At 37.9% G+C, this 26,388-nt stretch overlaps 1 protein-coding gene across 5 annotated transcripts in view; it reads left to right on the top strand.

Annotated features, from left to right (window-relative positions):
• Nucleotides 1-26,127, top strand: part of nell2 (neural EGFL like 2) — a 185,518-nt gene extending 159,391 nt beyond the window's left edge. For 2 of the 5 annotated variants that reach the window (XM_062982512.1, XM_003221271.4), the window contains 5 exons: nucleotides 6,267-6,407; nucleotides 15,139-15,332; nucleotides 16,354-16,530; nucleotides 17,759-17,983; nucleotides 25,396-26,127. In XM_062982512.1, coding sequence (XP_062838582.1) covers nucleotides 6,267-6,407; nucleotides 15,139-15,332; nucleotides 16,354-16,530; nucleotides 17,759-17,983; nucleotides 25,396-25,446 — 788 coding nt within the window. In that variant the 3' untranslated portion in view covers nucleotides 25,447-26,127. The remainder of the gene's footprint in view (nucleotides 1-6,266; nucleotides 6,408-15,138; nucleotides 15,333-16,353; nucleotides 16,531-17,758; nucleotides 17,984-25,395) is intronic. The other 3 variants (XM_062982514.1, XM_008111097.3, XM_062982513.1) reach the window with 2 other exon arrangements.
• The last annotated feature ends 261 nt before the right edge of the window (nucleotides 26,128-26,388 follow it).

Genomic DNA, 26,388 nt, shown 5'->3' with positions numbered 1-26,388 from the left:
TGTCCCTCCCCCTTCCAAGCTTTCGTAAATAAATTATCTCCCATCCAAGGTTCAAATGGTACACAGACGCTGTCTACCCCATGACTTGGGGATGGGAGGGAAGGTGGATGAGATAAAAGCTTATGTCTTATTGATGCACTGCAATATTGTATGTATATGTATACATATATGTATGTGTATATATGTAGATAGATAGATAGATAGATAGATAGATAGATAGATAGATAGAGTTAAAATCCAGATGAGTTGTGATACCACTAAGAAAGCACTCATCCTTACAAAGTACCAAACACTAAGACAGTGTTTTTCAACCTGGGTGTCGGGACCCCGGGGGGGGGGGTTGTGAGTGGTGTCAGAGGGGTCTCCAAAGACCATCAGAAGACACCTATTTCTGATAGTCTTAGGGACCACTTTAGCAGAGAGGGCTGAATATCTCTTCACCTGTCCTTTTCTTCCTTTTTGGAAACAGACAGCAAATCCTCCCACCAAAAGCTCAATTTGCCCAGTTCTATCATTGGTGGGGTTCAAGGGTCTCTTTGATTGTAGGTGACCAATAAATCCTAGCAACTACACCCCCAAATGTCAAGGTCTATATTCCCCAAATTAGACCAGCATTCACATTTGAGCAAATTGAGTATTCGTGCCAAGTTTGATCCAGATGCATTATTGTTTAAGTCCACAGTGGTCTCTGGATGTAAATGAACTACAACTTCAAAACTCAAGGTCAATGCCCAACAAACCCTTCCAGTATTTTCTGTTGTTCATGGGAATTCTGCGTGCCAGTTTGGTTCAATTCAATCATTGGTGGAGTTTGATTGTAGGTAAACTATAAGTCCCAGTACCTACAATTCCCAAATGTCAAAATCCCCCCCCCCCCCAACCCTACCAGTATTCAAATTTGGGCATATTGGATATTTCTGCCAAATTTGGTCCAGTGGATGAAAATACATTCTGCATATCAGATATTTACATTACGATTCATAACAGTAGCAAAATTACAGTTATGCAGTAGCAATGAAAATAATTTTATGGTTGGGGGGTCACCGCAACATGAGGAACTGTATTAAGGGTTCGCGGCATAAGGATATAATTAATGTCACTCAAAAGTTCACCAAACTTCGAGAGACCACATACCGAACACCAATTCCATCCTTCCCCCAATGCAATTCTTATCTTTACCTGACTTCCTAGGCTTGCCAGTCTAAAGCTGGAGAGGACCCCTTGCACCTTGTCATACACCCATATAACAAGTTTAAGAGGCCATCTCCAGATTTTATTCTGGCAACACTGTATTCCCCTTTTCTATAGCAGTAGCTTTGCTTTCTGAGTGGTACAGTTTTGGGCATTGCAGATGATTATAAACAAATACTATAGGGGAGGCATTGAGTCAAACATTCTCATCTCTTCTGTGTTATAGAGGAATGGGTCATAATGGCAACCTTAGACCCCTGCTACATTGTGTAATAGATTACTGTTCAACACTGACTGCAGGCATTTACAGCAAAATTGGGTTGCAGGAGGGCCATCAGTCATTTCTTAAAGACCAACAGAATTCTTCCATCAGCATATTCATGGCAGATGCTCATACATAGCTGCATTCAACAACTTTGTATTCCAAACATACGGAAATGAGAGGAAAGTATTTCTTTCTTTATTGACATATTTAAAAGCATTTCATCCCAAGTAATTTTTCTTGTGATATTGGTTTGCCAGCTAGTTGGCAAATAAATACAGAATAGTTATTTTAGCTGTCAGTTTACCAATACTGACATGCGATTCAAAGCTTGTTTCCCCCATCCTTGAATATAATCAGTAGTAGAGCTCATCAAAATGCATAATGCCTATGCTTGCAATGCTCTGTTCATAATTAGGAACCATGCGGCTTCACAAATAAGTTGTTCCAAGGAAAGAAAAGTAGAATGTGTATAATTCATTAATGTCAGTTTGACCCAACTTGTGTGTTTTCTTCTTTGCTATTCCTGGCAAATCAATCCCATCTCTCAATATGAGAACTCTGTCATTTTGTATTTTGAAGACATGCTATTAAGTGCTTGCTATAAAGAGGTGTGCACTGGGAAGATGTGCTGAGATCCTGGTTTAACTCTTTAGAAAGCTGACCTGTTTCAACCTGGGTGGAGGACACTTTCTTTCATTTAGATATTTTTATTTCGTAGTTCCATAGTTCTGTGCTTTTTGATTGACTGTTATAAATTAACCAAATGATTGATTCTTTCTTCTTTTTCTTATAATTGGATGAAATGGAGTCATATTTACTAACCTCAGAGAAATAAAGTTGACCAATAAAAATATGTCTCTTTTTTGCATTGTCTTATGTTTTGCATAGGCAACACAACTATCCCTATATACACTTGAAAATACAGAATTTTTCCATAATGGGAAACTTTAATAAGAGCGATCAATGGACTGCAACTTAATTCTTTTACTTCCAAAGATATAAAACTCTTTCATTTGGACCATTTGGTCCAAATCATTTTGAGCCCCTGGGGGTGCAGTGGGTTAAACCCTTGTGCCGGCAGGACTGATGACTTGAAGGTTGGATTACTGACCTAAAGGTTGTCGGTTCGAATCCCACCTAGGGAGAGTGCAGATGAGCTCCCTCTATCAGCTCCAATTCCATGTGATGACATGAGAGAAGTCTCCCACAAAGATGATAAAATCATCAAAAACATCCAGGCATCCCCTGGGCAATGTCCAGATAGCCAATTCTCTCACACCAAAATTAACTTGCAGTTTCTCAAGTCGCTCCTGACACACAAAAATTGGACCACAATCGCTGTGTTTTACCTTAAAGAGCACTGAAATGTTTTTCCAGATGTAACAGTAAAGGAAATTCTTGGAAATTCAATATTATCTGCCTAAGAAATGATAGTTAGCTTCATGTAGGACAGATGCAGCCTGGTTTAAAAGGAAGTTACTGACCTTCAGCTAGTGGAGTTGAAATTTTAGCTGTTTTTGTTGTCCACATGGCCAGGAACAGAAGTAGCCTCTGCCTGCATTGAGATCTCTCCACAACAGTTGAAATATAACAAATGTCTGATACAAATCCAGGCCTGTGACTCTAACATTGTCAGTTTTCTTCTCTGTATGATTTTTCAAAAAAATGTTGGCTAGTAAAGAAGCTATCAGAGTTTTGAAAGCTGGTATGATGTATTTTTTGCGTTTTGGTTGGCCAATAAAGGTATCAATCACCCTTCTGGATTTCGAATGTTGTATTTTGTTTCATGGCCAACGCAAATAAGTCACAAAACTACAAACATTCCCCCACCTCCCTATATTTCATCTTTGAATGTAACTTGGGCAGAGTGGGTGGGCGGATGTATCAGTTTTTGAAGATATACTATATTTCTGACTTTCTCTCTCTAGAATGGTTTCAGGAAGAGCCTCAGTCTATTTAGATCGCTCTGTACAATTCTTTTGTAATTGATATACCATAAAATTATCTAAAGTGGCCTAGTCTGGTTTGGGATTAATACATTCTAAACAAATTCCTAATTTAGAGAATTACTTCCAATCAGGCATGTAGCCAGGGGGAAAGGGCTTGAGGGGCTTTAGCCCCCCCCCCCCCGAAATTCTCAGGGTGGTCCGCGAGAAGGCCTTACATTTATTATTTAAACTGTTATGTTTATTCATATCATGATCTGATCACCATGCTCAATATATCCCATATGCATGGGGGTATTGGGATAACAATACAAAAGGTTTGCTAGGGTAGATCCTCTCTCAGACTCAGCCCCCCCCCCCGAACCAAAATCCCACCCCCACCCCCCCGAACCAAAATCCTGACTACGGGCCTGCTTCCGATAGAAGACTAGGCACATTGCTATATTGTTTCTATGATTCTGGTGCAGATTTTCATAGAAGTCTCATTTCTTGTCTATTGTAGCTCAAACCTTTAGGAGATCCAGTATGGTATCTTAATTTCAGCATTAGACTACAAATCTGAAAACAGGTTCGATCTTCCATTTGGTCATGGAAATATATTGAACAACCTTGGGCTAGTAATATTCTCTTATCCCCAGAAAACATGATAGGGTCATCTTAGGTTTACCATAAATCAGAAATGTCTTGGAAGCACTCAACGACAAGAAGAAGCTTAAGCCTTTAACTCACTAAATGAACGATGTTCCTATAGAACATTGTTTTCTGTGTGTGTGTGTGGGGGGGGGGATACACACACATAGAGCCACAGATACATAGCCATCCATTCTGCCAAGTTGTTAAAGGTTCTTTTTGTAAAGCAACACAATTTTCATTGCTCTCCACCACCAATCTTTCAAACTCTTTCCTTGTATTCCATTTACAGCTTCTTTCCAAGCGTGTGCAGAGGTCAGGAGCAGCAGTAAGGGTGGGCTTAGATTTGCAGAGAGCTTCCTGAGTGTCTGCTTTCTGTAGCACAGCTTGCTTTATTGGTACCTGGGGACCGGTGTAGATTTTCTTCCATTGCTTTGAAAGCATAATATCAGTACCTTTCTCTTCACAGTACCTTCAGAAGCAAAAGCATTTGGGAGTGAGGGCGTGAGAAGTTGAAAATAATTGCAGTGGGGTTTGGCTCTGGCACTAAATAGTGCGTGAAAGCACAGTCAGAAGGAGGGTGCACTAACAAAACTATATGAGCTGGAAATATATATATTTTAAAAACAACAATAATAATAATACCAGAGCCAAGAAAAATCATTTGGCAATTAAACATTTTGGAATAAAGTGAAAGTTCTACCGTATTAATTTTTATTAGTTATACATTTTATCTATATGTAGCAATGAAAAACAACAATCTTTGTGTGGCATAGCTGGGAATAACAATATTGATAAACAAAGGAGTCAAAACGGAAAATTAGAGATACCTTGGAATGTTATAATGCTGTTGGGAGAACTTAATTTATTTTTTATTATGTTTTAATAAGCTCTCCCCATATATTTTGTATTTTTTCTCTCCTTTTCCTTAGTTTCAGTACCAACAAATGACTGGTATCTATGCTTTATTTTTATTTAAAGATTTACTTTTGTAATAACTTTGGAAATAAAATGTGTAGGTTTATACAAATGGACTGTTACAGATCGAAAAACATGCTAGCTATTACAAGAGCAAATTTTTGCAATTCGTATTAAAAAAATTGTTTTGGACTATTGTCTTTGTAGTATCAGCAGTCTCCTGTAATTCCTAGGAGCATTAACTCTCCAATAATAGGAGTTTGGATTTAATGTCTTGACATTCTACAGAAATAGATAATCCTGGTTTACATGAGGCAGCCTTGTATACAGGATGAAGGAAGGGATAATGGCTAGAAATACAGCTATTGCTGGGATTTTTTCTCTCTCTCTTTGCCATGGGCAGTTGATGCACCAAGCTAGTATGCTTTTTGTTTTTCTTGAGTGAATAACTTAGAAATGCTTAAACAGTGCAGATCATAATTTAACATTGCTATCTTGTTTAGAGTTCCTCATTCCGTATTTTTGTGAGCATATCTGCAATGTTATCATTCCTTTTTTATTTACAGAATACAAGACTTTGGAGTTTATATATTTATACTTATTAAGACAGGTTGACTATCTGTTATCCAGAATGCTGAAATCCAAAGTGACCAAGATTCAAAATCATAAAAATGGGTGGCTCAGATAAAGACACCTTTGCTTTATGATGTTTCAATATACAGAAACTTTGTTTCATGCCAAAATTATTGCAAATATTGTGTATAAAAGTACCTTCTGGCTATGTGTATAAGGTGTATATGAAACATATTTTTAACGTGTCAGAAGCAACTTGAAAACATACTGCAACTCGCTTCTGGTATGAAAGAATTGGCTGTCTACAGAGACGTTGCCCAGGGGATGCCCAGATGTATTACCATCATGTTGGGAGGCTTCTCTCATGTACCCACAAGCTAGAGCTGACAGACGGGAGCTCACCCCATCTTGCGGATTCGAACCAGCAACCTTCGGATCATCAACCCAACCTTCAGGCTTGCAGTCCAATTGGCACAAGAGTTTAACCCATTGTGCCATGTTTAGATTTTTGCCCATCTCCATGATATCTCATTATGTATACAAACACTTGTATTTCAAAATCCCAAAAATAAAAATCCAAAATCCAAAACATTTCTGGTACCAAGCATTTTGGATAAGGGATGTTCAACCTGTAATGCATATCCAGATAATGTATGTTTATTTTGTGTGTTCACAAATTACAGGTTGCCTGCTCTTATGTTGTGTATGTGTGTGCTTCATTTCCTTTTCTGTTTGTTGAACAGACATTGATGAATGTTCAGATGGCTTTGTTCAATGCGACAGCCGGGCCACCTGCATTAACCTACCTGGATGGTACCACTGTGAGTGTAGGGATGGCTACCATGATAATGGCATGTTTTCACCTAGTGGAGAGTCATGTGAAGGTCGGTAAAAGGAGTTGCATATTCATGTGCTATTGCTATGATTTCTGTTTGTGTAATGCTCAGTGTGTTCAGCTTGAACTGAAAATTTATTGTCCTAAAATATAACAATGTTTTCTAACTCAGATAGCTTACACTGTGCATAACAAAATGAGGCCAACGGAAAAAGAAAAGAAAAGATAACAAGGCTACAGTTACAGAATAGATGTTTAATTATTAATTCACATCTACACAGAAATTATATCACTGAAGTCTATTCATCTACAGATGTCTTCACAGACTCCCACCATATCCAAAAGGACAACCCTGCAAAAGTCAATTCAGAACAAAGATCAATTGATAAGATAGGGTGTTAACATGTGGGTTTATTTACCTTTTTACCATCACCACCATATGTACAGGAGCAATCTGGATGGGGGTATAAGGAAGATGGGCCTAAATCTAGCACCTAGAAGCATACATGTAAGACATTGAAGATTGCACATTATAGAATGATATAGAACCTAAGATAAATTAACATCAGGGAATACATGGCAGAAAAATTGCCCGTCTTTTCCTCCCTCCTCCTCCTTCCTATATCCATCTGGAACCTGTAAACCATCTTGAACAATGTGAGATGCTGAGGAAGAAAAATTATTCTGGACTGAGTTAGGATCCTTGGATAAATTACAAGGACTTTCCTCATTTTCCTTGCAGTATCCTCTCCCTATGTCTCACCAGGAGGGCCCCCAGGAGAGTGTCAAATACTTTCCAGAGGTTTTGTATTTAGCATAGAAATCAAGAAAACCAATTTGGACACTTGATTTCTTCCAGCATGGTAACCTCCTAGTATCAACCTCAATATTATCTTCTTGAGTAAAGCTTACTCTGATGGATAGAATTAGCTACTGGTTGAGTGTCTGGTTCTGTGGGTCCTTAGAGTGAGTCTTTATGGGAGGGACAGGTGTGATTAGAAAAGAAGTCAGCTGTCTAGTGGCATTGGTATATTTCCAGATCTGGTGAGGCTACTGTAGATATCATCACTGCCTCTTTATCCTGTATCATGGGAAGAAGAGCCAAACCTGTTCTTTTTTGGATGTGTGGATAGTGATTGACTAGGTGACCAGGATTGGGTGAGGTAGGGAGCCAGATGCAGCCATATTTTACTTTGCTGATGGCTCACTTCTGGAGTCACCGGTAGCAGCTTTCCAAAGTGGCAAACCCCTATGAGAGTGGGAATTAAGTAGCAAATTTTCTGTTCCCAATACATTACTGCCTGAGATGACTGCCCTACCCTGTTTTCCCCAAAATAAGATGGGTCTTATATTAATTTTTGCTCCAAAAGATGTGTTAGGGCTTGTTTTCAGGGGCAGTCCTATTTTTCCAAATTGACTTTTTAAACGAACTATATCTAGGGCTTATTTTTGAAACAGAGCTTATATTTCAAGCATCCTCAGAAATACCGAAATATCATGATAGATCTTATTTTCAGCGTAGGTATTATTTTGGGGAAAACAGGCTATCTGTATGTTCATGTAGTTTGTAACATTTGAACAAAATTTGTAGTTAATATTGCAGATAAAATCTAAGAATTTTGTACTGGGATGCAGGTAAGGCTCTACTTAAATATTACACTCCCTCTCCATGTTGGGTGTGGGATGGTTTCATTAGGATGGTAGAGGTACTTCCATTATCTCTACATGTACCCTGTTTCCCCGAAAATAAGACATTCCTGAAAAATAAGACCTAGTAGAAGTTTTGCTGAATTACTAAATATAAGGCCTCCCCCGAAAATAAGATCTAGCAAAGTTTTTGTTTGGAAGCATGCCCAGCGTCTGCCAAACAGAACACCAGAGCATGCAGGATCGGTAAATGTACGTACCAGTTGTACATGGAAATAATGGTAGTAACAAGAAATTCTTGATAGGATTCAGTTTGTCTGGTTATGCTGGTTTGTGATGACAACTACTGTACAGTATATAATAAATGTTCATTTTTTTGTTCAAAAATAAATGTGAATTCTGATTCATGGAAAAATAAGACATCCCCTGAAAATAAGACCTAGAGCATCTTTGGGAGCAAAAATTAATATAAGACACTGTCTTATTTTCAGGGAAACACGGTAGCAGAGGTACTACAGCCGAGTTTTTATCATCTAGAAATCTGAAATCCAAAAACTCTAAAACCTGAAACATTTTTGCTGTCAGCCACCCACCTCCATCTCTAGGAAGAAGTCATGTATCCAGTGCCTGCTGGTCTTTCATTAGGGAGCTTTTGCTTCACTACTTTTGGGGAAGTGGTGGGGTAATGATGGTGGATGGGGGAAGACTCGCAAGTCCTGCAGCTTTTATCTTGGAAAGGGTGGACATCCCAGATACTTCAGTGCTTGCTTTCCACCGGCAAATAGCAGAGCATGGTTGGATGAGTGCTCTGGGAATAGGTCATAAGGGTAACCATGAAGCAACTTCATTTCCCATTTCCTGTATCCAGCACAGAAAGATCAAAAAGACTCTTGAGGGTGGGAGTTCAGTTCCCAGTTACTTTACTAAAAAGACAGAAATAATGCTGACAGCCAGGGAAGCCTTTTGCAGGAGGCTTATGTAAGTGTAGTTGTCCCCTCCTCCATCTCTTTTCTTTTTTCCGTCAGGTTTCTGGCAGTGATAGAGAAGGGGTTCCTTGAAAGAGAGCTCAATGTGTACCAGACACATGATCCTTTATTCCCTATCCCTCACTCACTGTGTATAAGTAAATTCAGGTAGTGCATTTCAAAATATGGGGGGGAGGGAAATCAAAATCCCCAAAACTTCTGGTCCCAAGCATTTTGGATAAGGGAGATTGTGTCTCTCTACGAGCATGTGGGATGGATCTGATTCTATTCCTTTATAGGCCATTCCTGTCTAACTAGTGAATAGTGTCTTCAATTATGATCTCTATGGAAGCATTGTACTATAACAATAGGCATTATTTACCTTTTTGTGCGTTTCTTATTTTTTCGTTTCACATACTTAATGATAGAATATATTATTTAAGTATACATTTTAAGGAACCCTCCCAATACACTGTAAAACTGCTTCCGCCTATGGGGTAATATTATGCTGCTTTTACTATTTGTAGAAATACTGCATTTAGGAAGGAGGCAATTTGAGCAGCAGTACTGCAAGCTTAGAAATACTGAAATTGTTGGGTGCTGTTGCAAATGACATTATATGGAACAGCAGCAGGTTAGTGGGCATGCAGTTATTTTAAGATGCAGCTATTCCAAAATAAAACATCCCGTTGTTAGTATTTATTCATAAGCTTTGGGCTGAACTTAAAGAAAACAATGTAGTATGTTCCATTATAGTCTATTTAAACCACTTTGAGGGGAGAGGGAGATAGTCATTTTCTATAAACCTACATTTCAAATATCGTCTCAATGCTTTGGTGTCATTGACTGTTCAGAAGCTATACACAATCAATTTTACAGGAAAAAGGAAGGATGAAATTACATTTTTTCTTCTTTGGATTCCCGTTTCTTTAGAATAGTTGGTCTGAACCTGAGGGAAAGCTCCTAAAACAGATGCTAACTTCTGCAGGGATAGGCAGGGCTATTTCATAGATTGCATCATGAGATAAATGTGTAGGAAACAAAATTCTGTGATGTCAACCAACCAACCTTATTCTCAAGTGTAGTTTGATTTCAAGTTAATTTTGGAATGGTAGAACAGGGGTTCTAAATAATTATCCTTTTAATTTTTTAAAAAGAAAAAGACGGAGTACATGTACACATGTACATACACAGGAACAGGTAAAACATTGCAATACAGATAACCATTGGCAGGTTGTAATGCAAATGTATTGAGTTCAGTTCTAAAATACGAGCTTCAAAATTAAGAAAATCAATTTAAACTTTAAATCCAAATCTGTTTGCCAATTTACAGGAATAGGGATATTATTTTTTATTTATTTACTTCACTTACATATCACTTTTCTCACTCCAGGTGGGGGTCTCAAAGCAGTTTCCAAACATATCATGGCAAAATCCAATGCCTACATAAACAATAATGGCATACAACTATCAATTAAATCATAAAACTCAATAACATTAAACATTAAAACATTATAATCCCAGTTTGCCATAATGTGATAGCTGATGGGGAATTCACTTTGAATTTTAGTTGAATTTTAGTCTATCCAAGGTGCTGACTGCTGTGCCCAAACTAATTTCAGCACTGTGGAAACCTCTTTAAGTTGAAACTAGAGTAGATTCCTTGCACCATTGCTATAGAAGTCACCAGTTGACATCAATTTGATACAGAGAAGGAATTAGGCTGTTCTTCCCTTTCATCTCCCGGTGAAGCCTTTTGAGACATAAAAGAACTATCACAGGGTCAAAGTCCTCTGGAGCAGATTTCTTGGAATATGGAAGAGAAATGAGAAATAATTGAGTTGGCTACTACTGAGAAAAGCAGTGGGATCCAGCATAAGTATATTGTTGATTCAGTTATATCTGCATAACTATACCACAGCAAGATTTTTGGGATCCATAGAAACATCATTTATTATTCCTTGGATGTCAATACTTCTCTCCAAAATGAGAAGTAATACAACAGCCCCCGAAGATATAAAAGCAGGCCACAAAAATAGCAGAACATCTCCAATAGATGCTTTGGTATTTTATGACACATCTGATATAACTCTACGAAATAAAGTACCACTGGTATATTAGCCTTTTAAAAAAGAGAAGACAATATTAATGGCATATTTTATTCACCTAGTCCCATTCTCCTGGTAATATACAACATTCAAGTAAGTTCAGTGTACTTTTTACCCGAGAAACCATGGGCATTCTTAAAATATCTACAATAGGTGTCACAATGAAAACAAACGGCACACACGGAGAGCCTCAACTGAAGTGTCTGGATGAGGTGAGCCCCCCATTTAAAAAAGAGGAAATAGTGGATGTCCTTGAGAATAAGCCTACGTGTACACATTAGTGTATCTGTATGAGAGTGAAACATATTAGAAGCATACTGTATATTTATTCAAACCCTGATGTGTTGGAAGAAGCAATCTCCTGACACCAACTCCAAGCAGACTCTTCACACAGCTTGCCAATTAGTAATAAGCTGACTCTTAATAAATATTCAATGTATTAATTACTATTCATTTAATAAACTCATCAATCAAATGAAAGTGCTTTTTGAGAACCACTCGTACTCATGGCAGCAGCATTAAAATTGAGTACTTTTAGTGTAAACCCAAAAATCAAGATGTAGGTTTGATACCTGCTATAACTTGAAATACCAAACATATGCACAAGTTCCTTACCTTTGAGGAACTGGCTACCCTTTCAATGTTTCTTCAGAGATGCCCTGTTTCAGACTCACATGTTTCTATTTATCATTCTCAAAGTAACTGAACCAAAGCACTCGGTGAGATGGAAAGCACATCGTATTTGTGTTCTGTATCTTTTAAAACTGACATGGGAGAGATAATACTGACACACTTCCCCCGTCAGGATTGATGGTCATTCCAAGACCTGTCTCCTTTTCTCCTTCCTTACTCTCCCTCCTTCCTTTTGCTGTATTCAGCAATACTTGACACTCTCTTTTGTCCTGGCATTTTCAGTGTTTATGGTTCTACAGTTATAGCTGTAAACAAAATGTCAGCAGCATAATTCACTCATCGTGCCAGTTTGCTACCAGTCCAAAATCAAAGCACTAAAACAAGTTCTTGCAGAAATAGATGATTTGTGGTGTCATATTTTGCAGATAATGACTTCTAAGTGTGATGCTGCTACAAAATGCAGATGGGCATTTCATTTGCACAGGTTTCACATCAATGTTGAGACCTTCATTTTAGTCGTTTTGATTTTTACAGTTAGGGAAAATATTTCCAGAGAGACATACTCATTTTCACTACTTAAAATTAAGTTATTTATTTCCTTAATCAAGTATTTGTTCAGTAAAGTGCAACTGTTTCTGCCCTAATTTTGAATGTATGACTTCCCATCTATCTGCCTAAATGTCTGAAAAGTCTTAAAATGCAAGAATTATAATTTGAGAAAAAAATAAAACATTTAAGAATGTATCATTTAAAAATATGTACACGTGTTGTATCAGCAACTAAGGAGTCTTCCTTAAATCACTGAGTTGGATCCAGATATAATTTTACCCAGAACTAATGACATTTTAACTAGGCCCAATGAGATTTACTCAAGGCCATTGGCTTCATTGGGTTTTTTCTAAATATGATAAATCTAGATCAAGCTAGTTTGCTTAAAGATGCTCTAGGGCAGTGGTTCCCAACATTTATTTGACCAGGGAACACTTGACCAGGGACCACTCTCCAACTTTAGTACCAAAAGGGTTACACATCTGTTTTTGGTCAACTTAAATTTGGTTTGGTTATTTGGGGTCCTGATTCAGCAATTTGCATCAGATAGACCACATCAGCTCTAGTTTCTGATACAGAACATATGCCATCCAGTAGTCACCATCTGCTCACCCACAGAAAACCATATTTAATTTTAGGTCTTGTACCCCACCAGTGGGCCACGGCCCACAGGTTAGGAACCACTGCTCTAGGAAAATCTGCCAATAATAATAATAATAATAATAATAATAATAATAATAATAATAATAATAATAATCTTTATTTTTATATCCCGCCCCATCTCCCCAAAGGGACTCGGGGCGGCTCACAACAGGGACAAGCCTGAAACAAAGACACAACATATTTGACAAAAACTTAAAACATTTCAACAATACACAAAATAAAATAATGGACAATACATTAAAATCCAAGCAGATAAAATCAGAGTAATTAAAAGCAAGCCAAGGCATCCAAGTACTCTCTTTTTTAATCCGAAGATAGCTATCACCACAGAAAAGTTCCAAACTCTAAGTCTCCATTAGAAATCATGGCATGTGTGAGAGAACATATGTGTGAGAGAACACACTGCTGATTTTTACTGATTTCACTTTGTAGGATTCAACATACTTATTACCCATTCAAAGGGTGTATCTGTGCTGTAGAATTGATACAGTTTGACATCACTTTGACAGCCATGGCTCAAGGCTATGAACTCATAGGAGTTGTAGCTTTATAAGGCCTTTATAAAGTGTCAAAGTGTTCTGGTGCCTCACCAGACTACAAATTCCTTGGCCCCATAACACTGCTAGTGGTTTCAAACTGCATTCATTATACAGTGCAGATGCAACCTTAGTCATATTCGTTATACTGAATCTTTTTGATCTGGAAAAAAACTCCGAACATCTATTAGTATGTGGGTTTATTTTGGAGACCTGCTTTCTTTTTTAAACCCCCCCCCCCCCCCACTAATGTTCACGGTAGTTTAACATGGGGAGCATTAAACATATGCCTTTGAGATATCCAAAGCCCTCTATGTGGAAGAGAGAAATGCACTGTTTTTTCATCAATTTTTTTTCTTCAAGAATTTTTTAAAACTGAGCTCTAGGAACTGTGTAAACCTATTATATGCTGAATGCACACTTATTAGTCCAGTAATTCCTCTAATTTACCCACACCACATCCCCAGCTTCCTTTCTCTTTCATTTCTCAGTGATAGAGATGTGTTTTCACTGTGTTGTACCCACCTCAACCCATGAGGAAAGGCGGATAATAGATAATAATAGTAGCTGTACTGTCTTAGAGATAAAGCTGTGGATATTTCCATGGGACAGGGGGGAGGTATCCAAATTATGATATCCCCTTTAAAGTCTGCACTCGGAGATATATGAATGATCTTGTGGCCTCAGGGATGATCACTTTCTCAAGGATCCCAAATCAAGGTTTGTGCCTTAGTTAATTGGAAAATAAACACTCCTTGCATTGGTCTCAATGAATATCCTATACAAATGCCATTTTTAGAATAAGCTGTAATTCATGGAGAAACTTGGTTTATTACTAGATTCAATGTTCAAGTTTTTGAGTTTTGCTTATATGTGAGACATTATTTTTGTTAAAAAAAACTTTTTACGGCTATCCCCCTGCTTTAAAAGGCTGCAGAAATATAAAGAAGCCTTATTTTTCTTCAGTTTCTACAAGCCTTTAAAAATGAAAGGCATCATGCTATTTTGTATATGTATGTACATAAGCAATGCCTTGCTGAAATATAGATCTATAAAGTTTTCTGCAGTTTCTGGAAAGTAATCCTTCCATCGATTCAGTTTTATTGCTGCGAATACTTCATGTTGTCCTTTATTACATATTAGCTGGAAGGATGTTCGATGTTTCTACAACTTGAATATGAATGTATTAAAGATGATAGCTTAGATAGATTTTGTTAGGATTGAATTTAATTATAATGGTTAAAGCAAACATATAGATGGATTCCGAGTATGCCTTAACAAAGGATTTTGAAATAATGCCTTTGTTTTGTAGATCTGCCTCTTTTAATGGTAGGCTAATTGCTAGCACATTTTAATATGTTGCTTTAAGTAACTTCCTTTCTTGATGCCAGTGTTCTTTGTTGTACATAACTAGAATTGTTTCTCGCTCTCTCTCATGCACAATAGCTGAAAAAATTGACATTGTAATCACAGCATTTATATACACAGTTATTTCTATTGAATCTAAAACTCAGGTGTTTTAACTATGTGTGGGTTGTAAAAAAGTATACATCTAGACTGGAGATAAGTTAGAATGCAAATAAGGCCTTAATGGTGGAGGATTACTCTTGTTGACTGTAACCAAGCCAATTGTTATTATTGACTGAAATCTAAAACCATCCCATGACTTCTTCCTGCAGACATTGATGAATGTGCAACTGGGAGGCACGGTTGTGCCAACGACACAATTTGTTTTAACTTGGATGGTGGCTATGACTGTCGGTGTCCTCATGGGAAGAACTGCACAGGAGACTGTGTCCATGAAGGCAAAATCAAGCACAATGGACAGATCTGGGTTTTGGAGAATGATAGGTGCTCTGTCTGTTCTTGCCAGGTAAGCCTGATCAATCTTGATGCCGTGGAGGAAGGAAGAGACAGGAACACAAAGGGAAAGAGTGGAAAATTGAAACTAATTTATAGCGTAAACATTAATATACTAGAGCCATTATTTATTTCTTTATTTATATTCTGCTTTTGTCTAGCCATGGGATTCAAGATACAGATAAAGCAGATACAGATAAAAGCTCAAATCAGTAAAGACATACTAAAAAGTAATGATTAAATTATCAATTGAATGAAAAGCAATGAAAAAAAATTATCATGAGATAAAAGCAGTACACTACAAAATTAGAAGACTTTTCAACAAACAGTTCCCAAAGGGCTCTTGAAACAAAAAAGGCTTCACTGGAAGGAAACTATGAATGAAGCTGTAGCAGCCTCTTCCAGAAGGGAGTTCCTTAAAGCAGTCACTGAGAAGGTCTGTACTTGTTTGCTCACTGACTGAAATTGACATGATTAAAATTAGCAGTATTGCCAGAAGGCCTTCTGAGGTGCTCAAATGGGCTATTACAGTGGTTTTCACATTTTGATCCTCCAGATGTTTAGTCTTCAGCTCCCAGAATTCTTGACCAAGTCAACAAGGACTTCTGAAAGTCCACCTGAACATCAGGAAGAACTTCCTGACTGTGAGAGCTGTTCGACAGTGGAACTCTCTCCCCCGGACTGTGGTGGAGGCTCCTTCTTTGAAGGCGTTTAAACAGAGGCTGGATGGCCATCTGTCGAGGGTGCTTTGAATACGATTCCCTGCTTCTTGGCAGGGGGTTGGACTGGATGGCCCATGAGGTCTCTTCCCACTCTACTATTCTATGATTCTATGATTCTAAGTCCAAAATACGTGGAGGATCAAATCTAGTCTATTTCTGGCCATATGAGGAATTGCAGCCTTCTACAGTGAACTTAGTTTTTCAACAATATTTAAACTATTAGGTTGTAAGCTAGTATACACATAAAATGAAAATTCTTTCCTTATTTTTTAATTATTGTTTTGTTGCATGTGCTCTGTTTTGCAATGACAGACTGGATATGTAATGTGTCGACGCATGGTCTGTGACTGTGAGAATCCCACTGTTGACTTATTCTGCTGTCCTGAATGTGACCCAAGGTTAAGTAGTCAATGTTTACATCAAAATGGGGAGATCTTATACAACAGTGGAGATACTTGGGTTCAAAACTGTCAACAGTGTCGATGTTTGGTAAGTCTTTCTATCTTAATAAGTAATTAAGTCAAAATAATTATTATATTGTTTCATTTTGTTTTTGTTCTTTTATTAATTAACACTTGCTCCAATCAGTTTTATGTAGTTGATATTTTTATTGGTCAAACTATAATTGACTACAAATACTAGATATTTTGACTGTCAGAATGCCTTGCTGATCCCTCCCTCCCCAGATTACAGATGGAGATGATGCGTCTATAGAATGCATGTTGTCAATCATGGTTGAAATGTTTATGGAGACTAGTAAAATATCTGCACACATGGAAAGGGAGTATATTGTAAATATTTATATTCATCCGTATAATAAAACTCCAGTCACACTGCACAAAGAAAATTTCCCCAAGTCATAGAGCAATGCAGAGCAAGTGAACTACATTGAAGGCTTATTGAAATCAGTGAAACCATGTGAACAGTTCCTTGTTTAAGTATATTGATGATGCATGTGATTTAATCATTTTCTAAGCAGGAGCCATTGCTCTTTAGTGCCTATTGTTTCTTTTTCAGACATTGCAAAAGCATTCAAATTGCTATCTTCTACTGATTTTCCAGAAGTATCCCTGCTGCCAGATGGTTGCATATAATACTAAAATTACAGAATATAAAATAGACAAATGATTCAGGTGTACCGTGTATACTCGAGTATAAGCCAACCCAAATATATACTCGAGTATATATGGTATTTCATTTTAGTTAAGGGTAGCAATCCAGTCCTTCAGATGTAGTTGAACTACAGATCTCAGCATCCCTTGCCTTCATAGTACTGATAAGAAATGCTGGGTGATAAAATCTATCAATGTCTGGAGGGCTGCATACTTCCCACCGCTGTTTTAGACACTTACACTTTCCAGCTATTATAATAATCATTTGGAGAATGATAACATTGGTTATTGGCTTTTTGGTAAAGGTCCAGAATTGCATGTCTGTTTTACTGCAGGAACTTGAACAGAAATCCACTCCAGGAAGATGAATCTTAGCAATGATATGAGACAGCTGTATGTACGCTGCGTTTTAATAGAATTAACTATTCTGATTAATGTTCTATGTGACTGTTTTATCATGTAGGCTAAATTTCCTCATTATAGCAATTCATTAATTTTAAAAGGAAACACGATATTGATGTAGAGATAAATAACAAGAACTGCAACAAGTTAATAAAGAACAACAAAGATGATACCATTGATGTTCCTCTTCCTGTTTTTGATAGCAGGGTGAAGTTGACTGTTGGCCCTTGCCTTGTCCGGAAACAGAGTGTGAGTTCAGTGTGCTCCCTGAGAATGAGTGTTGTCCTCACTGTGTCACTGACCCTTGTCAAGCAGACACCATTAGGAATGATATCACCAAGACATGTCTGGATGAAACCAATGTAGTCCGCTTCACTGGATCATCCTGGATTAAGCATGGCACAGAATGCACCCTCTGCCAATGCAAGGTAAAGAAGTAAAAAAAAGCAATAGAGGTTGGGTATCCCTTATCCTTAATTCCAAAATCTGAAATTCTCCAAAATTGTCCACATGGGTGATTGAAATCGTGGTGTTTTGGGTTTATCATACGAGGGCTTATTCAGAAAATAGGTTACGTTTTGGATTTTAAAAAGGACCAAGTATATGATAAATCATTTACCATATGCAGCTGAAAGACACATCACAAAACTACAATCTCATGTAATCCCCATTTAAATTTAGCCACGTTTTTTATAGATAAATGAGTTTGAAAAGTACTGCACCAGTAAATTTGCCGCCTCTCTCCTCCGTTTCCAACAATGGGGGCGTGGCTGGCAGCGCAGCGTTTTGACTACGCTGCAGGAAGGGAGAAGGAGGAAGAGCCGAGGACACAGGCGGGGAATTTACTGGTGCAGTACTTTTCAAACTCATTTATCTATAAGAAACGTGGCTAAATTTAAATGGGGATTACATGAGATTGTGGTTTTGGGATGTGTCTTTCAGCTGCATATGGTAAATGATTTATCATATACTTGGTCCTTTTTAAAATCCAAAACGTAACCTACTTTATGAATAACCCTCGTATTTAAAAGTACAAACATTGTTTCATACACAAAGTTATGAAAGATATTGCATAAAATTACATTCAAGCTATGTATATAAGGTGTATATGAAACAAATGCATTTCATGTTTACTCGTGGGGTTCCATCTCCAAGAAAGCTAATTGTGTACAATACAGGTATTCCAAGAAAACCCAAAAATGTGAAATCCAAAATACATTGGTACCAAGCATTTTGGAAAAGGGATACTCAACCTTTACTACAAAATGCTGTTTTCTAGATAATCTGTGATATATATTAGTACATATGTTTAATCCAGTTGCTAGGGTACCTATTTCTACAGTTGCAATATAAAACCTTGAGTGCTGTTAACACTAGTCATTTCTGCCCAGATAAAGGGGCATTTGGGAATATGAGCAACAGTTTGTGTGGATATCTGCAAGACAGAATTCTCAGAGTCTGTTCAGTGTGTGACCTTGACTTTCTTGGAATTATCTTTCTTGATATAAAAACGTATTGGATCAGCTGCATGATGGATCTTTCTGTTATCATCGTCCTTGCTATCAAATTGTTTTTCAAAATGTCTGAACTATGACCTACTACCAAAAAAAACCCTCTTTTCTGTCAAGAGAAACTACCAAAAACTGTCTTGGAGATCTGTGATGATCAAACTCTTTTAATCTTCTGGAGTAAGAGAAATGGAAATACAGCCATTGCTTCCTTGCTTTAAAGTGAAAGAAATAGTATCCCCATGATAATTTGGGTCTTTAGTATTCCTCACGGTCAAGAAGAAATATTTATCTCTGACTCAAGAAGAATGATGGGTGGTGAAAAACTTATACGGACCCTGCAAACCTGAAAAATGAATAAGGGAAAGAGCAATTGGAATAAGCTACTCTCATCTATCAATATACATGTGAGGGAAATAGCATTTTGTAATTTTCTCATTGAATGCAATAAAATAGTAATCCTCACGGCCTCCCATTGTCCCCTCTGCTCATGTCTGTACAAAGGGTGCAGAATTAATGTGATAGAATGAAGATCTCCATCTTCCTTTTCCTAGTCATTCCATTGCCTTTACATAATTCTCCATGGTTTATGTCTGTGTAGATTAATTTGAACATAATAGTTTTAGCATTCAATGGATTTGGTGCAAAATAAGTCTGCCTAGTTTTACACATTTAGCAGACTTACCTGAAATCCCATCGAGTTTACTTCTGAGTATTCATGTATAAGATTGCTTTGCCAGTCTTATGGAATGGAAAGAAATTTCAACATTTTTTTCTGTTTGGGGGGGAGGGAGAATTGGAAGATCCAGTCACTATCATTTTACTATTCAGTCTAAATGCTGTTGGTTTGTCCACATTTCCATCTCCTTCTTTGTAAGAAACCAAACTTGTGAGTGTATAAATTACTGTTGTCCACAAACAGGGCCGGCCCAAGAAAATTTTAATTATTAAGTGGGGGGAGAAAATTGCGCCCCCCCCCCCCCCCGCGCTGTGGGAGGTGTGGCCATGCACCGCGGGAGGTGGGGCATGGCCATACCTGGCCCCACCTCCCGCGCCCTGGCCCCGCCTCCCATGCTGCTCGCCCTGACCCCGTCGCTCGTGCAGCATGAGAGGCGGGGCCAGGGCGCACAGGCCGGGAGGCGGGGCTCCGCCCAGACGGGGCCTTGCCTCCCGCCCCGCGCGCCCTTGCCCAGCTGGCCTCCATGGTGCCCCCGGGACCGTGCGCCCGAAGCGGGCGCTTCAGTGGCCTCCGCATTGGGCCGGCCCTGTCCACAAACCAAGCCTGTCCGTGAATGTGGTTTTATATTTTTCTTTAACAAAGTGTTTTCTGTTGCTGATAAATGAAAACAGTAGAGGTTAAGGTAGGATAAAACCTTTCTATTCAGGCAGGCTTTAGAAGAAGGAGGCTTTTAAGATCAAGTCGGGGGTGCTGTAGTTTTAGCTATTAATAGGTTTTTAATTGGTTTTAAGAGTTTTAACTGTTTTTTTAAATACTACTCATATTTAATTGCATTTTAATGCTTGTATATTTTTAGGTTTTAATTGTATTGTATTGGTTTTATTGAAAGCCGTTTTGAGTATGTTTTTAGAGAGAAAAAGCAGGATACAAATGAAATAATAAAAATAAGGTATAGATATTTGGGAATGGTTTCACATAAACAAGGCAGGTGTTATCGAGCCGTGGTGGCGCTATGGGTTAAACCCTTGTGCTGGCTGAACTGCTGATCTGAAGATTGGGTTGCTGACCTGAAGGTTACCAGTTCTAATCCGCAAGCCCGGGTGAGCTCTCATCTGTCAGCTCTAGCTTGCAGGGACATGAGAGAAGCCTCCCAGCAAGATGGTAACACGTTTGGGCATCCCCTGGCCAATGTCTCTATAGATAGCCAATTCTCTCACACCAGAAGTGACCTGCAGTATGTTCTCAAGTCACTTCTGACACAATTAAAAAATATCAAATCTCCATTTAGACATGGAGACCCAGTGGGTGATCATGTACAATTCGCATTCTCTTAGTGTTAAAGGAAAGCAGTCGCGAAACTCCTATGATTAAATTTTGCCAACAAAGCCCTATAATAGGTTGTCCTCAGGGTTGTTGCAAGTTGCACGTCATATACAGCAAAAACAAGTGAACACGGTAACACCCGGAGATGTGTTCTTGACCGTGAGGGAAGGAGTCAAGATGTTCTTGGTGTCAGATATCGGACAAGTCCCAGGATTGGACTTTTTGTGGCTGGACCCAAAATAGATATGGCCCATCCCAACTCTTTTGCACACATGATTCAGAGAAATATGCATACAAATAAGGTTAAAAACACACACATACACACATGCTGTTTATGCCATCCAAAGAAACACATGCTGTTTATGTCATTCGTGTATTTGCACATATATAGACATTTTTACCAGGAAATGGGACTAAGCCTCGGTGAAAAGTTGGGTGGGTGGTTAGGGTACCTCTGTAGCATGACTCCATTTACATTGATTGGCATTGATGTTTCATGTGTATGTGTTAGAAATGGCTGGATTAGATTATACAGAAATAAAGGGTAGTTCCTTTTCATATTTAAATAATCTTAAGCAACAAAAATATTCCAAAATAGTTTCTTCCATCAGATGGAGTATGTACTTTGTTTCTTTAAATCACAATAATATTTCCTAATAGTATTAAATATTTTGGACTGTGTATTTTAAAACAACCCAGCAAGTTTATCCAAATTGGACTAATACTTCATAAAGAATAGTACCATAAAACATAATATTAATACCCCAGACATTCTTAGAGTGCATCACATGGAAGGTCAAAGCTGCAGGATAAGCCTCTCTAGTGAAGCTACGGCAAAATAGGTTTACACAAAATCCTTTACGAATTCAGAAAAGCCAGGCATCAGCTAAAGCTGCTTTAACAACAAAACCATTTGAAATTGCAAGTAGAAAAGTGAACACTAGGATTGCAGCCATGGTTTTCTAGGACCTCGACATTAAAAAAAAATCATGAAAATAGAGGAACAAATTGACTTAATGCAACCCTATGGACTGCCATCTAAAGCAGCAACGTCTTGCCATCTTTGCTACTCCTTTCTGTAACATTTAAGCTCTCTTAGTATTTTGACATGTTCTGGTTTTTTTCCATCCTTGCCTGTGGCAGGTCACAGTCTGTAGCAGCACTTGATCATGCTATACAACATCAATAAGCCTCCTTGAAGTCTATGGGATGATAGGAATGAATTTGATAAGTCATTGTTGATTTTACTGAGTCCTGCATGATGAACTATATATAGTTCTTCTCTAACCTCAATTGAAAACCAACACCTGTGGTTAGAATTGGTAAGTGCAATAATAAAAACAAAAGAAGAGCTATATTGGATCAGACCAAAAGCCCATGCAGAGCAATAGTCTCGTCACAGAACTGCCAGTCAGTTGCTTAATGCAAGATATGGTCTGGATTCTATATGAAATTGTAGGGAGTAGCTGCTCATATGTCCCCACTTCGTCTCTGGCTTCCAAACAACTATGTTTTGTTCTCTGGCAACTGTTAAATTGTAGGGGTTCACTCTGACATGGTCTGATGCCCCTTCATACTTGTAAAGGCTGGAATAGTGTCCATCCATCACATTCTGCACCAGGATTTTCTTTCCTGGTGCAGAAAATAGAATGTGACTAATCTTCTGCAGCCAAGCAATGGCCATGAGACAAAGTTGTGATCAAGACATCCCCTCTCTCCCAAAGTTATTGCATATCTAAACAAGGAGCGCTATACAAAGATATACAAGATACTGATGAAGAAATACCTCCTTTCACGGCATTCTCTAGAATCCATATGCTAGTGTTAACTGAAAGTTATATCAGTGGATTTCACCTACATGGCTCTGACTCATGAGGAAAACAGAAAATGAAACATTCCATCTGTGCTTCTCAACAATTGGTATGTAGATATGTACATTGTTAGCCCTAGCTTCCATTAACATATGATCCCCTTTTAGGGTCATCCAAATTTGTATTCATTCAACTGTGGCAGTGAATTCCACAGTTTTAACTGAAAGCTATGCAAATTAGTACAGTAGAGTCTCACTTATCCAACATAAACGGGCCGGCAAAATGTTGGATAAGCGAATATGTTGGATAATAAGGAGGCATTAAGGAAAAGTCTATTAAATGTCAAATCACATTATGATTTTACAAATGAAGCACCAAAACATCATGTTATACAACAAATTTGACAAAAAAAGTAGTTCAATACACAGTAATGTTATGTAGTAATTACTGTATTTACGAATTTAGCACCAAAATATCACGATATATTGAAAACATTGACTACAAAAATGCGTTGGATAATCCAGAATGTTGGATAAGCGAGTGTTGGATAAGTGAGACTCTACTGTACTTTCTTTTATTTATCCTAACCATGGCTTAGCTTCAGTGGATGACTAAATCTAGTGTTATGAGAAAAGAAGAAAATCTCAATATCTATTTTTCCCCACACTTTGCATAATTTATTATGTTTAGTGTTTTATATTTCAGCAAGACTAGATCCGTATTTGCGGTGCAGCATGCATTTCAATGGCATTTTGGCTAGTAAAACTTGATATCTCATTAAACCTTTTGTAACTTGTGTACATTTATGTCGCAATTGTGAAATATGTTGCTTGGAAACTGGGCCCATCATTTTGAAATACCCTGTACTTTCTGGATGTGCCAAGTTAGAATTGCTTCTAGGTGGCCAGGGAAGGAGGCTCGTGGTTGTAATTGTGGTGGTGTTTGTATGGTTTCAAATAATTTCCGACCTAAGGCAAACACTTTCACAAACTTTTCTGAGACTGAGAATGTGTATCCTTCCAATAATAATAAATAGGATCACCCATTGGGCTTTCATGATCAGATGGGGATTCAAGCGCTGATTTCCAGAGTCCTGGCCCACTTAAGCCACAATACCACGCTTTCAGAACTTGTTGCTCTTTTGAGGTTTTTTTTTTTTTGCAGGGGAAGGGAGAGAAAAACAGAGTAAAAGCACTGTCTTGCAAGGTGTGCATATGTTATCTTCATTACTTAGACTTAGTATTTTGCATTTGAATCACACACTTTGTATTTGTGCAACTATAGTTAATGCTTAATGTAGAATGTTTAATGATGCTACCTTGAAAAATCACAAAGACCCACCTCCGAGGAAATCACAGGGATTCGTTCCCTGGCCTCAGGTTATGAACCTGATATCTTAGGACCTGTGCAAGCCCTGAACTAGTGCTCTGGTATGGATACAGTGTTCTCATCATCATGGGCGATCACTCAATGTTGAGTATGATTATCTTCCAAAAATAGAGTCATGGAGGTGGATCAGTAAGTGACTGTGAAAACATATTCTGAATCCACATGGTTTTTACAATACTGATATATATTTCCAGATGGAAGGTAGTCATGATGAGGGTTTGATTGATGTGCCTTCGTCATGGCACATTTCTTCTCTTCGTCCTGTATTTGTGCCTTTTCAAAATCCATAGCATTGTTGGTAACAGCTGACCTCCAGTTACAATGCTTGAGTGCCAGTATATCCCAGTTCTATGTGCTTATACTACATTTCAGTTAGGTTAACTTTAAGCCCATCTTTTGTTGTCCACCGACATTCTGTTTTCTGTTCTTAAGTTGAGAATCAAGTAACTGCTTAGAAAGACGGCGATCGGATATCCAGACAATGTGGCCAGTTCAGCGAAGTTGATGATGGTATAGAACAAGCATTTCAATGTTGATGGTCTTTGCTTCTTTGACATGTATCCACCTGTCTTCCCAAGAGATTTGCAGGATTTTCTGAAGGCAACATTTGACGGAATCTTTCCAGAAGTTGAGAGTGACATTTGTAGATGGTCCATATTTTTCAGGCCCACAATAGAATTATGGCAATAGCTTTATATACAAGCTCTAATAAACATTAATAAAGAAATACTCTAATAAACAAGCACTTACCAATTTTTTTTAAAAAAGGAATGTTTGTGTGAGAAACTATGGATACAGCTGCATGTATGGACTACTCTGTCTCCATGAACAGGTAGGACTTGAAGTGAATATTCTGCCCACCCAGGAATATATCATAGGTAATTAAATGCCTCACGGGCTCAAAGGTTCCTGTTTTATTCTGGTATTCAGAAAGAAGTGAAATAAAATTGCTACTTTAATTTTAACCAGAAGATTAGGTAGAGTTGGATGCAGAATTATTAGATAGTATGCTCATTTGATTTGAATCTCAATGTTTCCTCAGGCAGACATGTATAAATGCATATGTGTATTTTAAACAAAACTTCATGACATAATGTAAATTACTTTTTCTTCTATTTCTTTTTTTCCAGAATGGGCATGTTTGTTGTTCGGTGGATCCACAGTGCCTTCAGGAACTGTGAAGCTAATGACAACGTATTGCAGGCAGCTTCTGGTTATAGGATTTTCCTTTGCAAAAGACTTGTAGACCAAAAATTGTACAAAGCCAAAACTGGAGCAAGATCATTTTTGTCCAGTTTTTAAAGTGCAGAAGTGCTTTGAGTGGAATGAGCTGTCAGTTTCCTCAGTATGAGTGAAATATGTAAGACTAGGAACAAGTTCAGATGTATAAACCTATGTTTGGGTGTGAGGTGCCTCTTCTGGTTCATTTTGTGTTTGACATCATTCTGTAAGATATTGGACTAATGAGGGGTGGAATGACATGTTTGTGCTTAAAAATGTCAAAATCCTCAAGTAGGGGAAAGACTTCTAGAAATTTGGAAATACACCTCATCCATGGACATGAAGTTTTTTAAAACATACATGCATATACATCAATTTTCCAGAAATTGGAATAAAAAAGAAGATATCTTTTGGAAACACAGAATGTTCTTGCGATATATGTACAGCTCTGAAAATTTGATTCCAGTTATTGTTTTAAAACAATGAAATTAAACAATGCACAGGCATGACTACTTAATGTTTTCTGATGGGAGAAATCATCTATATTTCCTCGTTCAGCTGCACTTATTTCTTGATTGAATTTGTTCAGTATAAGCTCGTCCTTGTGCAAAATTTAAATAAATATTTCTCTTACCTTCTGATTTTGAGTTTCTCTCAGTGCTGTGGGTTACAGAGACCTACTGGGGTTCTCTCCCTCACAGGAATAGGACAACATTCATTACTCTCTCACACACCCAAGTCTATCTATATGCTTATACTGTACAGAGTAAATATTCCTTATTTGGAATTCTAAAATCCAAAATCCTAAAAAAAAAAACAAAAAACAAACCTAATATTGCCCACATAGGTGGTTCAGACAGCTTTCGGATGTATTGTCAACAGCTTTCATGGCTGGAATCACT

Source organism: Anolis carolinensis, chromosome 5, assembly GCF_035594765.1.
Source record: "Anolis carolinensis isolate JA03-04 chromosome 5, rAnoCar3.1.pri, whole genome shotgun sequence".
In the NCBI taxonomy this organism is placed as follows: domain Eukaryota; kingdom Metazoa; phylum Chordata; class Lepidosauria; order Squamata; family Dactyloidae; genus Anolis; species Anolis carolinensis.
The sequence above is the reverse complement of the archived record's forward strand: the minus strand, read 5'-3'. Positions and strand labels throughout refer to the sequence as shown.